Source organism: Lipotes vexillifer, unplaced genomic scaffold, assembly GCF_000442215.2.
Source record: "Lipotes vexillifer unplaced genomic scaffold, Lipotes_vexillifer_v1.1 scaffold265, whole genome shotgun sequence".
NCBI lineage: Eukaryota > Metazoa > Chordata > Mammalia > Artiodactyla > Lipotidae > Lipotes > Lipotes vexillifer.
Genome location: NW_006795112.1, coordinates 1087790 through 1103554, shown reverse-complemented (window position 1 = coordinate 1103554; position 15765 = coordinate 1087790). Strand labels below are relative to the sequence as shown.

General features: G+C 34.7%; 1 protein-coding gene across 1 annotated transcript in view; it reads right to left on the bottom strand.

Annotated features, from left to right (window-relative positions):
* The window catches only part of ARHGAP15 (Rho GTPase activating protein 15), a 596184-nt gene that overhangs the window by 296437 nt on the left and 283982 nt on the right, over window positions 1–15765 (bottom strand). The window contains exons 6-7 of the mRNA XM_007467470.1: window positions 11690–11788; window positions 9993–10122 (exon numbers count right to left, since the gene is read on the bottom strand). Of these exons, the coding sequence (XP_007467532.1) occupies window positions 9993–10122; window positions 11690–11788 (229 nt within the window). The remainder of the gene's footprint in view (window positions 1–9992; window positions 10123–11689; window positions 11789–15765) is intronic.

Below are 15765 nucleotides of genomic sequence, written 5' to 3'. Positions count from 1 at the left end.
CCTGCTATATTTCTAAAGAGAAAATTTGATGAACTTATAGTAGACAAATGTCATGATTATTTTACTCAGAGTACACCCATTTAGAAATCATTATCTAATATTTATATTGTAATATAAATCTACATAGTTCTTAGATATATTTTAGATCTAGTATATACATTATCCTTAGATCTAATATATTATTATCTCCTTAGATCATATAATATTGTATATATGCTTTATATTTACATAAAAATTATCCACTGTATTTATCTGAAAAGTCAGTTTCTGGAAACTTAAGAAACTTGTCCAAATCTTATAGTTAGCTTATCTTGGTGGTAAGAATTGTACTTAAAATACCCGATTGTTAGACACAAATTTCTGACACAATCCCACACAACCTTTTGAAGAAGGTGCATACAACACTTTTCTAACTTTTGTGTGGATTTTTATAAAATTACTGGATTTTTATAAATATGCTGACCTTAAAGAAAACTATTCTCAGAGTCTTCTAAAAATTATCAAAACTACTATCTTTTTTGTACATTATAGAGTGTCTTTTTTTTCTCACCTCCAATACAGCCTTGAAAATTCTAAGTCAGAGCCCACAGAACAGCATCAAGAATAATTATGAACCAGAGTGATTCTCTCAAATAAAATAGAAGGTTATTGTAAATAGTGCCAACCTAGATGTCCATCAACAGATGAATGGATGAAGGAGATGTGGCACATATTATACAATGGAATATTACTCAGCCATAAAAAGAAACAAAATTGAGTTATTAGTAGTGAGGTGGATGGACCTAGAGTCTGTCACACAGAGTGAAGTAAGTCAGAAAGAGAAAAATAATACCGTATGCTAACACATATATATGGAATCTGGGGAAAAAAACAACATACTGATGAACCTAGTTGCAGGGCAGGAATAAAGACGTAGACATAGAGAATGGATTTGATGACATGGTGTGGGAGGGCGAAGCTGGGGAGAAGTGCGAGTAGCATCGACATATATACACTACAGAATGTAAAATAGTTGGCTGGTGGGAAGCAGCAGCATAGCACAGGGAGATCAGCTTGGTGCTTTGTGACCACCGAGAGGGATGGGATAGGGAGGATGGAAGGGAGGCTCAAGAGGGAGGGAATATGGGACATACACATGCATATGGTTGATTTGCTTTGTTGTGCTACAGAAACTAACACGGTATTATGAAGCAATTATACTCCAGTAAAGATCTATTAAAAAAAAATAGAAGGCTAGAATGCATGATAGAAAGATACTGAGAGGACAGTAACTTTAAGCAAAGGGATTAGGATTTTCTCTTTTCTCTCCCCCAAATCTTAGTCACTTTTATCCTCATTGAATGATAAAACACTTACTTACACATGACTTTGCTAGGTACAGTACATGAGACCTGCAAAAATATACCATTGCTTTGAGATTTACAGTTCCAAGAGAAAACTAAGAGAGACATACAAATAGTGACCTTAAAATACAAACCAGTACAAGTAGTCAGGATGAAGAAATAATCCATTATTGTTCCTAAAAATGTTTCAGCAATTTTATCTTCATTTTTAGCACAGAATGAGAAGTACATTGATAATGGCCATTTGAATATCCTCATCCATTCATTCACTAATTTAACACTGCACATTTTTGAGTACTCTCAAATATCATCAAGCCACTCTGCTAGTTGCAGATAAAGGTAAACTAGAGTTCTCTTTAGAGTCTGGCAGTCTAGTGGACAGACAAACAGACATGGATAATTAGCTTGTTGTAACACACTTTGGCTACTGCAATGGTAGAGATATGCACTGAGTACTAAGGATCTCCTAACTCACCACAGAGGTTTGGGAAAGCTTTTTGGAGGAGGTATGGCTTGAGCTGAGTCGAACAGGATGTTAATTTAGCAAAGAGAAGACACCGATTTAAATATAAACATCAGCACAGAGTAGCGTGCATCAGGGATTATAACTGTCATTTTCCTGGAACATAAACCACGGGTCAGAGAGAGGTGGGAAAAAAACTGGAGAAGGGGACTCAGTGATAGCTTTCTATTGAGGAACTTGGACTTGAGCCATTCCAATGCAGTAATTTAATTAGAAATTGTTCTTAACCTTTGACTTCAGTTTGGAGGTCACCATCTCTGACGGCACTATCCCAGTCCTACATTTTGTATTTAGCCATCGCATCTCCTATTTTACCTCTATTTTTTTAGGCCAATTGATTTTGTATACAAAAAGGGTATATTTACATTACTGAAATTGGGTAGCAGGAGTATTTAGGTTCTATTTAAATAATCAGAGAAAGATGAATTGGCAGACTGATTTACCATTCTCCAGACATTCATAAGCCATTTCTTGAAGGAAGTTAAGAGTCCTAATGCTACAGATCACATTTTATTGCATTTCTATGGAAAGAGCTGGTATTTTTGGATACAACTCACACTTTGGGAGGAAAGCAATACCTGATTTTCCTTACATGGATGTGGGCTTTACTATGAGTAATGAGAAATAAACTTATTTTCCAAGAAAATTTCATCGATTATACATGTTTACAGTTAAATGTTTTCCCTAAGCATACTTTTGGGCCTATTTGGGACACCCAAATAAATGCATTAAAAATCAAATTATTTTTTTTTAGGATTTTGGAGAAAAGTAGCATTATTCCTACACTCCAGAAACAAAAAAGGAGTATACCAAATAAATTCTATAAATACAGAAAGAGTTGATCATTTGCATTCAAAAGAATGCTTTTTTCTGCACGGGGATTCACTGTAAGAATGCTTTAAATATCATGTTTAGCTAAGATACTTTAAACTTGATATGACACCAGTAAACAAATATCATATACCTAACTTTACAAGAAAATATTAATATATGCCCATTCTAGGGTCATGGAATAAAGAGAGGAGAAACTTTCAGAGGAGATCAAAGGACAATTTTTTCTATTGTTTACAGTCACAGTAGTGTTCATACTAAGGAAGTATTGCTGGAGAGTTACAGCAAACAGCCCTCTGGATCTGGCCTATTATTGAAAGAAAGATGCCATTTGACCTAATGAAATCAGAAATTGATTAAATGCAGTTCATCTAAGGGGAAATATGGTCAGGGAGTTACTGCCAGGGTCAAGAGGAGATGCGGTGATCTAGTGCTTGAGTGCTGATAGGGTTAGATAGACTTTCAGAGTAGCTGATGCTACAAGATACATGACAATGGACACCAACAGGTTAGAGAGCAAGATCAACCCCTTAGATGGGAAGGAAGAGATTAATCAGAACATCCTTTGCTCAGCTTATAACTAAGTCCTCTTACCCAATGATTCACGGAGAACTGAATGTTTTGAAGAGACTGTAATCTATGGGTCCCAGGAAAATTGAATTGATGCTAACTGTCTTGGAAACACATGTCAGAACAATTGCTGTGGTCACACAGTGTCTCGGTGAAGCCCTGGAACCTTCGTGAATAATACTGTTTTGACAAAGTAATTCAGATGTCTGATTATCAAGTGTGCATCTAATCTTTACTGTTTGTTTGTTTTTCTCATAATGTTTAACTCTTCCAGCTTTGGCAATGTAAATTTTCTTTTAAAACTTTTCATTTTTTTCTTCACAAAACTGGAATATTTTGAAATAAAGAACTCCCTTAACCTGTGGGAAACAATCAAGAAGAGAGCTGACACTCACTGTTCCTTAGATATTGTCTGTCTTAAATGTCAACTACGAACTGGCATTTTCTATTGGCACTTGCCATCTACCTCTACAAGGATTAAATCATGTGTTGCTGCAGCTGCTGACTTTCAACACCCCCTGAAAGGAGTTCAGGTGGAGAGCAGAAATGAGGCACTCTGTGCTCTGGGAAAAACTGGCAGAACAGGTCTTCAGATAGTTAGATATTTTCAGGAGCCAATTTTATGACCCCAATTCTTGTATCTCTTCATATCTGGAAAAGTGCTAAAATCCTTCATGGTGACCTCTGCTCCTTGTGACTAGCAGTAACCTGCACGGGACTAGCAGAAATCTTCTGTAAAAAATATGTGCTTGATTGCATGTATTCCCCTTCACCAAAATCACATATATACTGACCTTGACCCCTGCCTCTGTGGAGCAGTTTCTCAGAGCTATCTGGGATGCTGTCTCCCAGGCTGCAGTCCTCATTTTGCCCCAAATAAAACTCTCACATGGTGTGGTTTTTTTTTTTTTAAGTCAACATAACTATAGTAAAACAAATTTATTTTTATTTTCACACTTTAGTTCAATAGTTTATTTTTCTCAGGTGGATACTGAATGAAACTGGTGCCAGGGTACCAATATTGATTTTAGTGGGAAAAAAAAGAATCAGATAATTGACCACCTTATCTGAATCTGGATCTTTCTGACAACACGTTTATCCATGATATTCTACACAACTATTATGATTTTTTTCGTGTGTGTCCAGGTAAGAGCTTTTCTGTTTCTTCAGAGCTAGATATAATTTCTTTGTGCAATTTTAATATTGTTTTCATTTTCTTGGCAGATGGCTTATTCATCTTACTATTTTCATGCATTGGCAAGATTAGGCTGTTTTATACAAAATTCTTAATAAGAAGAAACTTTAACATATGTATTTATATGACTCTCCAGAACAGGCCTCACAATATGTTTTGAACAATTGCTAATTACATATTTATCCAGGAAACTAGTATGACTTTTCCATTTCAGATAATAATAAACATTTTAATAAATTTTGTTAATTATATAGTTATCAGAAATGTCACAATAGTCACAAGAAAAAATATATTGGCTTTTGGAGAAAAAGTAGGAAAACAATGATTTATCAATGTTTTACATTTAAAGAGGTCTTAATGTAACTCATACTCAGAAAATTTGACTTTTCTTTTAAAATTTTCAGATTACAATTAGAAAATGTATATATTCTTTTATTGAATTGTGAACATGAGTAATGCCTAATTGTGTGTGTGTGTGTGTGTATATGTGTGTTTATACTCCAGTTTTTAATTGTGAAACTTTCAAACATACAGAAAACAGCAGCACCATGAGCACTCCAATAGATACCACCTAGATTCAACAAATGTTAACATTTGGGACAATGCCAGACTAATCTCTCATTACATACATGTCTTACAAAGAACATCTGTCCTTGCTGAGGACTCACTTCCCCACCCATGCTGCAAGAACTTCCTCTCCAGTCCTTCATTCTCTCCTTTTCTGACTATTTCTTCTGGCTTGGAGGCCTTGCATTCCCTCCTTGCCATCACTGGGGATTTTCAGGGTCCAGGAATCTCCTGGCCAAAGCCATTCTGAGAATCCTGATTGCATTGGTGGAGTTGGTGTAAGGGTGGGGGAGGAGAAAAAGGGAAACCAGATGGAAAGCAATGCTACTGGGAAGGCAGAGCTCCTAGGACAGAGGTGCAACAAACTCAGAATGAACTGTTCCCTAGAAACAACATTCAAAATGATTGCATAAGATTCAAGTGTGCTTTTGTGGCTAGTACATGGTTTCCTTACTAAAATGTGCTGAGGTCTAAGCAACCAGCTTACAAATGGATTTTGAGAACTTAGTCTACATACAGTTGTGGATGGCCAGTATTATAATTATTTATATTAGCACAAAAATTAACTGTCTTCTCTATCACACTTGTTTTCACTTGGCATGACCATTATTACTTTGCAGGCAAATTTTTAAACAAAAATATCACTAAAGTTTCACAAGCATTTTCATTTTCTGCACTGTATAAATATCTCAATCCAATTTTTCCATTCTTATCTTTATTCCTGTAGCCTTGTACATACATTCTTGTTACATACATCACTAAGGAGCTGTGGAATTAGGAAATCCATGTCTAAAATACTTTTAGGATTTCACCCAGAACACATTTGGTTTTTATGATGCTTTCATCAAAGGACAGCTAACAGGACACCCATTTCCTTTCGGTTCTATTACTTTTGATTTTATTCTTCTAACTTATGTTCATTTTGGGGTGCTTATTTATAATGCTAAGTATCAATTTTGTATAAACTTATTCAAGATTTCCACACATGGATTTACAGCTTAGCAATTGATTAGCATGAGATATACTACTCCTAAAGCATAATCTAAATACAAAAATAATTTTTAAAAGTTTAAAGTACAGATGTGTGGAGCCAGGAGTTTTAGTGGTATGCCTTCAGATATATCTATTAATGAAAAATAATAAATACATGAATGAAGGAATAAACTAGAGGTATGGCTAAAGCAACGGTGAAATGGCTAAATGCTGAATCCTTTCCATCAACTGGAATTTCTTAATGAACTGCTCTTCTGGGCATAAATGAATCAAGAGTATTTCTTGGCTCCCTTGTGCTAGCTCCTGGTGTGCTGCTCCCAAGAATGCCCTGGCTGCCATTTTCACCTAGGGAGTCGCCAGGGTAAAGACCAGCTGCTAATATTTAGATTTTTGCAGCCATAACTCCCATATCCAGTTCTGGCTCCTTTCCCCTATTTCCTCTACACTCAGAAAGAAGATGTCCAGTATATATGCCTTGCTCCAGTCTTCTATCAGACACCACCCTTGGCTCATGCCCTAGTTTGGTGCCATCTGCTTGGGGACATAGAGGTAATAGGGGTAATAATAAGAGCTCCTACTTATTGAGTGCCTGCTGTGAGCTAAGTATTTACATATCTAATTTCACATTCTCACTTGATCCTGCAAGGACAGTATTAGATCCATTTTTATAGATCTAGAAAGTAAAGCTCAGAAAAGTTGAGAAAGCTCTCCAAGGTTTCTTGGATTTATATTTGAGCTTTTCCTCTTTACCATCAGTGGAAGACACTTCTCTTTCCTCGGAAAAATATGTTAGCATTTTCTTTGACTGACTCTCCACTTTCCATAACAGCCCTCCCTGGAGAGCTGCTCTCCCACTCTCATCCCATGCTGGTGTCCTGAATTTCCCACAGTGATTTGGCCCTTACATTGAATTTTCTGGCTTCTTGTCTGTTAGACTCAACTGATATCTTAAAATATCTGATTAGTACTTAATAGTGTTGGCAGGTTAGAATCATATTTTAAAAAGGAAAGTATATTTAAGCACTTAACTTTCTGATTCACTCACTGAAAGTACATTTTTTTTTCCATGTTATACAGAGAAACTGGACAATGAAATGACCACCTGTTAGCTGCTAATGATGTTCACATGCCTTTAAAAAAAGTAATTCTGGCTTTATCTGTCTACAATCTTGGCGACAAAACTCGTGGGAACATCAAGGGCACAGGAAGCCAAAGGCAGCAAACTGACAATAAAGTTCGTTCTTAGACTGCTAATAAGGAAGGAGACACTGTGACTCTCTAACGCCACATAATTATTTAATCTCAAGAGGGTGACATAAAACCTAATGCATGCTTTAAAAACCTAAGTTTGGGTGCTCAAATCTGGGACTGAGATCAGAGGGGTTTCACAGAGCGTATTTCCTACTTGAAAAAATATTTTAAAAAGCATCAAATAATATGCCAATCACTATTTTAAATGCATAGCTAATTTGATATTGTGTGGGTGGGTCAATCATTATGCCTTTCAAATGAAAATGAATATGTAAATACCGAACGAACGTCATTCAAAGTATTAGATGGATATTAACTGTACCCTACGTTGCAAAAAATACACTAGTCCTAAAAAAGGCTTAAAACTATAAATATCCATCAAAATACAGAAAAGAAGAATTTTCTAATATTAGGGCTAGCAGTAAAGATTAAATGACCCTTTTAGTTTAACAGTGAAATCAAAGTCCAAAGGCAACATCTGGTTTTAATTCTTTTGCTAATAAGTTTTTGGGTCCCTATTTAAGTTTATTGATTTATATGGATCTCATCTTTAATATAATATTTCCACTCAAGGCCAAGGTTGATATAAACTAAGTTTACCTTTTATTTGTTCACTTCACTATAGTGTGATGGTTAAAAGCACAGACTCTAATGTCGGTTTGCTTGGGTTTGAAACTTGTCTCCATAACTTGTTTTTTGTACAAGTTGCCTTAATTTTCTGTGCCTCAGTTTCCTCATCTATAAAATAGGGTTAATAATGGTACCTATGTCATTGGGTTAGTAGAAGGATTAAGTAAATCAATATAAGACAAGCACTTAGAACAATGCCTGAATAGTAAGTACTCAGTATTTGCTAGCTATCATTACTTTTTAACTGCAAAGAAAAAGGTGAATATGAGGTCATTATACAGTTAAATACATTTTGAAATGAATAGAATGAATCATATGTCTCTTTCCTTGTCTTTAGACAGGATCGAATTGAAGCCAAAAATAGACAAATAACTGTCTTTCCCAGTTAAAAATAAATTCTAAAGAGAAGCGGCTGGTATTCTACCTGTAGGAATTTTTTTCCCCAGTATGGTCTGAAAACATTTCAAGTGACTATTGCTGAATACAAGATCCATTTACCTTAATGTTTCTCACACACACTTTTATAAACCTTTATTTTCTCCTGAGCTTTAGGCTTCAGAAATGTGCCAAGGTCTCCTCCAAACCAGCAATTATATCTGAGATTCCGGAGCTACTGCTCATTGCCTCATGCTTCCTTTTATATCCACTACAAATGTTTATGTAGTTAACATTAATTATGTACTCACAGTTGAATTCTAATTCTAAAATCTTATGTCTGATCCCATATGAAGTCAAGAGGGACAATGACCAGGAATTAAAGAGAAATCTTCAAATGAGATAACTTCAAACTGTACCATCATATGGAAAACTTTTTAAAATGGCATTGTTTATCTTCCACAAATAATTTGGAAAGCACCATGCAGTCCAAGACATTAACATTGATAATTTTAAGCTCTAAGTTAACACAACTGGCTAACTAAATATGTACCTAACAGTTGTTGAAACTATGGTATGGTTCTTTGAATAATGACAGTTTTGAAAGGGCGCTCTTACTCAAAGTTGTCATGCTGTTTCTAGATTTGGGTTCCTAATACTTTAGATTTGGAAGATATAGTATCACATATAAATAGTTTCCCTCTTTCTTGTCATGTGGGTGAATGTACACGTACATTTATGTATACATATGTATAATATTCTCTAATGCACACAAATATGTGTATCTACACATATGGTCAACTAGCATATTTACTCATATACATATGTAGATAAGGAGATAGTCCATAATCAGCCTTTCTCTACTTACTGAGGTCTCCTTAAGTTCAAAAAGCTAGGCTGTAACTACACTGATCTTCGGTCAGAGGGAAATTGCAGGAAAAATGGTGATTCAGAAGATTCAGTGTAGGTAGACAGATGATGCAAGAAAGGTATTATAATTTACAAGACTTTGGGAAATTGTTTTTCTCTAATTCCAGAGATATCTACTTGTTCTTTTAGGAAGCGGAGACTCATGTCAACTCTGAGATATGCACGATACTTTTTCATAACTCCCTTCATTGAGGAATAATCAGGGTGAAGAAGGTTAAGAGATATGCTCAAGGTCACTATATAAGTGGACAGACTGGTCCTTTTCATTTCAAATTCATTTCTTTTAGAATATTAGAAATAGATGTGACCTTGGAGGACATCTAATCCACACTCCACATTTCTAAATCTTTCTGGTGGTCTAAAAGTGTAGAAAGTTGCATAGTCTGTTGGTTTATGTTGAGCCACCTATGCTGGTCACTCATATATCTTTTAATGTATGGAAATCAAACAGTCAGCTTACCAAGGTTTGGAAACACTTGACATTTCCCACTCTCAAAATCAATCACCAATCTGAACACCATGGTTATTACTCAGAGATTCAGAGGTTTGCTGTAAGCAGAGACCATGACCTTGGAACAATTATTTTTTTCAAAAGGCATTACCAACAATGACGCATGCAAAGCGCCCAGACTGCCCTCCAGTGCATGAATCCCTGGCCAGAAAATGGCTACGAATCTTCCATGAGTAGTATGAGTTTGGCTCAAATCTCATTTCAATGCATTTATATTTCATAAGCACTGCATTTAAACAGAGTTAAAATGAGCAAGTCAAAAAAAATACTTACTTAAAGATTTCCTGTTCTCTGGTTTCTGTTCTTTTATATCACTATCATAGTGACTTAGTAGTTCAGTACTGGAGGATCTCTGAATTTTAAATAATTCCAGGTTTCTTGAAGGACTACTTGGATCCTTTGGCTGGAAATGACAATTAGATGGGATAATTTTATAAGGAAGAAAAAATGCACTGAATAGTTCTGTGATCTATTTTGCTGTTAAAGAGAAGTTTGAAATAAGATAATTATTTTGGAATAGGGCCCCTAAGCTAAGCTCAATTTTCAAATTTAATAATGATATATATATATATATACACACACACACACACACACACACACACACACACACATATACATACATATATATATACATACATTTTATATATATATATATATAAGATACACAACTACTGTATATAAAACAGATAAACAACAAGGACCTACTGTATAGCACAGGGAACTGTAGTCAATATCTTGTAATAATGGGAAAGCATATAATATATATAATATTCAATATATAATATAATGGAATGGAATGAAATATATATAATAGAATATATAATGGAAAAGAATCTGAAAAAGAATGTATATATACATTTTATATATATATATATATATATATATATATATATATATAAAACTTACTAAATGCTGTGCATACCCCAAGCACTCCATGCATTAACTCAATCATCACAGTAATCCTATGAGGTAGGTATTATTATTATTATCCTTATTTTCCAGACAAGGAGACTGAAGCCAAAAGAGATAAGTAATTTGCCCAAGGCCACACAGCTAGTAAATGATAGAACCTGGATTCAAACTTTCAAATGCAGGAAGTTTGACTCCAGAGTCCACTCTTAATGACAACAGCAATCTGTGTGTGTGTGTGTGTGTGTGTGTGTGTGTGTGTGTGTGTGCATGAGTACTCATGTGTGCCTGGATAAGGGAACTATATTGATGATGGGGAAAAGTCAATTTGTTATTTTATTTTTTAAAGTTTTGATCCCCAAGTTATATAATGGAAATGTGTGATTAAATCACAGTAAAATTACACAGAAATGTACTTTTTGTATTCATTATTAAAAGCGCTCAAGAATATTTTCTTCCCAAGATTTTGCAAATATTAGTGTCCTAAAATAAGATGTTTGGTCGAGAAACAGTATAAAATGAATAGTTTTAAATAATTTGACTCTTTTAAGAACATACTCTAAATGTGTGAATTTAGGGTAATTTCATGAAGTTCTAGATACGTAATTTTCATGAGAAGAACAATCTAGCTTAGCTGGAAGAACAATGAAAATCAATACAAAGGGTTATTGTTTACTGGTATTATAACAGTGAGTATGGGCTTAAATACATTGATATTTATTTTCAAGAATATGTATTATAGATTGCATAAACTGAAAATGTGAAAATTCAGTAGTTATTAAGTTCTTGTGTGCTTTTTACAGCCTTCAGTGAATGAACGTCTGTGTTATTTCAGAAAAAAAATGAATGCACTGTGTTTTTGAAAGAGAGAAATCAAATGACATTTAGTTCCACAAATCCTCTCTGCTGAAAATGGTTTTCGTGGACTATTTAAACTTAAAATAACTTACTAACTCTCAATTCATAGGATCTACTTAAATGCATGTGTGCTTATGCCTAAGCAATAGATTTAAATGACTACCTTCTAATTAATAAAGGTAACAGCCAAAACAAATACATACCAATCTGTCAATTGCATTTTTGATAGCGTTGAACCAATCCAATATGATGAAGTCAATATCTGACTGCAGAAGGAACTCATTTCCTGATACTGTTGTGATCTAAAAAAAAAAAAAAAAAAAAGTCGAGAGGTAAGCAAACCATATAAAATAAAATAGATCTCTTACATTAAAAAATATATACTTTTTTAAAAAACACACTTTAATACACTCAGATATTTTCTTGTATTCCAGTAATTGTCTTTCTGGAAACTGGGAGACTAGGATCATTTTGAACTGCTCTCTATAAACGATTTTTTTCATGTCATAACAAATATATTATTGTTTTAATAATAGAACAATTAACTCAGAGTAGGCCTAAAGCTGAATTACTCCAACTCATGGAGAAAGCAAGCCAGGAAGTTCAGAATAATGCAGACAGTATCCACTTAAGTCAGAACCTCAGAAAAATGCACCCAGGTGTGTCAGAATTCATTCTGCACTTTTGGCTCTTTCCTGTTTATCTCTTTCAAATCAAATAGTATCTCTATATTTGATTTCCTTTTATGGAGGGCACTAAAACAGATTATTTACCAAAGAGACTAATGAAGACTTTTCTAATGAATAACATTTGGCTATTTCTACTTTCCTATCATAAAGACCTACAGGAAAGTAATAAAGGACCAATTTCCCCACAAAGGGAGTACATTAGAATAAAAGTTCATTTACATATTTGAACCTCTCATGGAGAGTACTTATCAAATGAACATTCCTGTTCCAGACTCTTAGGGCTGTTAAGTAGTAGCATGCAACTATACGTTTTTCATTGCAGGGAATCTTTTTCTCCCTGGAATTGTGAGAGAAGAACGTGGCCCTATAGAAAACAGCAATGCTCTTGATTTCACACATAAAGGACTACTTAGACAAGAATTTGATTAGAGTGGGTGTGGACACGCTCTTCGTATTAAGCTATCAATCTGAACTGTGAAGATTTTCCCTTTGTATTGTTGACTTTTTGTTTCAACAGGAAGATGAACATTTCCCAACTACTGTCTCACATCAAGCAAAGCTTCAGAGGTTTAGAGGACTGACATTTCAAAATACTCAGTCAGGAGCTACTCACCTCTTCTCAGCCTTACTTCCTCTAAATAGGAGGTAAATGCTGAAATGTGGCACAAGTTCAGAAAATCACAAATCATGCTACAAAATGTCTCTGTAATTCTATCATTAAAGTGACAATTATTACCCCAAATAGCTCACTCTGAAGGTTTCAGTGATTCTTATGGCAACATTTAATGACAATAATCCTGGAGTTTTAAAGCAATCTTTGATTACACACATACATATATATTCATTTGCATTGATTTTTAGAAAAAACTATTTAGAGATGCAACATTACTCAGTGCTGCAATGCAACCATTCTTGAGTGAGTTGGATTCCAACTTTTTACAATTGTAAGAAAAGGAACTATTCAAAATACATTCAAATTATGAGAAGTGAAAGATTAGAAAATAAAAGGAATTTAATTATCCACGCTAGCATTTGACAGATTACCAGGGCCTATCACTCTTTTTTTTTTTTTTTTTTTTTTTTTGCGGTGCGGGGGCCTCTCACTGTTGTGGCCTCTCCCGTTGCGGAGCACAGGCTCCAGACGCGCAGGCTAAGCTGCCACGGCTCATGGTCCAGCCGCTCCGCGGCATGTAGGATCTTCCCGGACCGGGGCACGAACCCGCGTCCCCTGCATTGGCAGGCAGACTCTCAACCACTGCGCCACCAGGGCAGCCCTATCACTCTTTTTTTTTTAAGTAAAATTGCGTGTAAGATTCGGGATGGCTCAAAATAGCCTCCAAATAGTCCTCTGTTTTATGTATCTAGTAAAAGACAGTTAAGCTGATGTTTTCTTAATTATGTGAACACATTTACAATGGTCTTTACTTATATAAAGTTCCAAATATTTACTTTATAAAGTGCTGCCACAGAAATAGTAATCTAAAAATATAAGGTCACTTCTAACTAACGCAAGAAAACTAGTAATGTCCTTGACCTCTACCTTCATCCTAATCTGAAGGTAAATATTTTGATTAAGAATGTATTTATATAATGTTACAATTTGTTAACATACACAAAGAAAAATCAATTAGCCCAAATGCAGTGTACAACCTATTTCTCTGCCATTATAAATAAACCATTATTAAAATTATAAAAAGGAACATTTTCAAAGTACCAGAAACAAACATATTCTGAGGGTTTAGGAAAGAGCCAATATGGTTCAGTTTTCAGTCTAGTAAATTCAAACAGTGATAAAATGTAAGTACTTCAGCAGTGCATTTGCATTTTTGGTGCATGCTACGCAAGGCAAAGGGGATCTTTACTCCTAACACAACCAAGAGCAAAATGTACTTTAAAAGTTTCTTTGTCCAAATATATTACTGCATTAATTGTACATAATCAGTGATTTATGAATTCATTTTGAGAAGCTGGATCACAGAACTATGTGAATGCAACTCATTCAAAACATACTATCAGAAAGATACAGTTTACATGCTTTCCTTGGTCTTCCCACTAATCTTTCAAGTTACTAGGCAGTCTGGAGAAGTCTGCTACTGCTCTCTACAGTTTAAATGCATCCACTTCTTAATTACAGTCAGTAATTGACTGTTCTGCTCCATTCCAATCACTCACAGGAAAGCAGTTTCAAAGTCTTTGGCTGGTAAAACACATTTAATTCAGGTTTCTCAATCCACTTTTTTAACATTACCTCTTTAGGTTTTCTGATAAATGGTTTGCTGAATCATACTTGCACTTTGAACAATCAAATTTTCAACACTCTTAAAAAAAAAGATATCAGTAAATGTTAGCTTTGACTAAACGTTTGATTGAATATCTCCTGATGACACTATAGAGTGATATAGAACTGATAACAGACATAAAAGATTTGATATTAAGCCAGGCTAATGTATTCTTTCTGTATCATGCTTTGTCTAACTGACAGATGCTGGAATAAGGTAGATGAAGGAAGAACTTACAGAAAAGATGGGTTTAGGCAAGAGCTGTTGGTCTACACTTTGCTTCAAAGCCTACTTTAGACAAATGCCCCTTGAAATCCCTTATCTCCACTAAGTTGTATTTTGAAGGGATATATCCTGGCACCAAAGCCGTCTCAATGAAATTTTCTGGTGTTGTCAAGAATAGATATATTTAAATACCTGTCAGGAAATTTGCCTGAAACTTTTTCTCGCTAAATAATGACCACCTGAATTCTTGCTGGTAAAAAGTGTATGCCTAAGAAATTATATAAGCATATCCACTGGGCAACACGCAGAACAGACACATTCCTCAAGACTCTGGTGTTAATTCTGCAATAGTTTCCCTGGGCTAGGGACATAACTTAGTCTGTGTCCTTGTTAGGGCTCCTCTGAAGATGAAAGCAGGTACATCCCAGCTCCAAACTTCACTGATTCGAGACAAGGAGAGAAGAAATTTGTTTTCTAACCTTTAATTAACAAATAGAGTATAGTTATGCTAATTTAAAGCTGCTTAAAGGACTTTTAATGAGTAGGGTTTATGTTTAAGTATTGCCCTTTTCAATATTGTCAATTAAGTACTGCTCTTGTCAAAATGCATTCTGGCGGTTACTCTTTCCCCTGTTGGATGTTCATTTAAATGAGAAATTAATATGTAGGATGGTATTTATATTATTAACATTTTCCATACTTTGGTTTACCAGAATAGAAACAAAAAATTTTCAGAACATCACCTTTTTTTTTTCCTGATTGTAAGACATTAAATTTACTGTGGAGAATTTAGAAAAACTAAAGATAATGAAAAAACAAATTAAAACTATTCATAGCTCCATAGGGGAAACATTATAGACATATTACTTTAGTTATTTTTCAGTCTTTTATAAATAATAACCAAATGTATGTGATAATGATCAATGAACAACTTTACGTTATAGATACCTCATCAGTAAAACATATTTGATGGTTAAATATTGTCGGCTACTTCCATTCCAGTTGACCTCAAATGAATGTTGGGAGACTATCAAAGGTGCTAGAATTAACAAGTGACATGTGTTCCCCTCTTTGATAGTAACAACT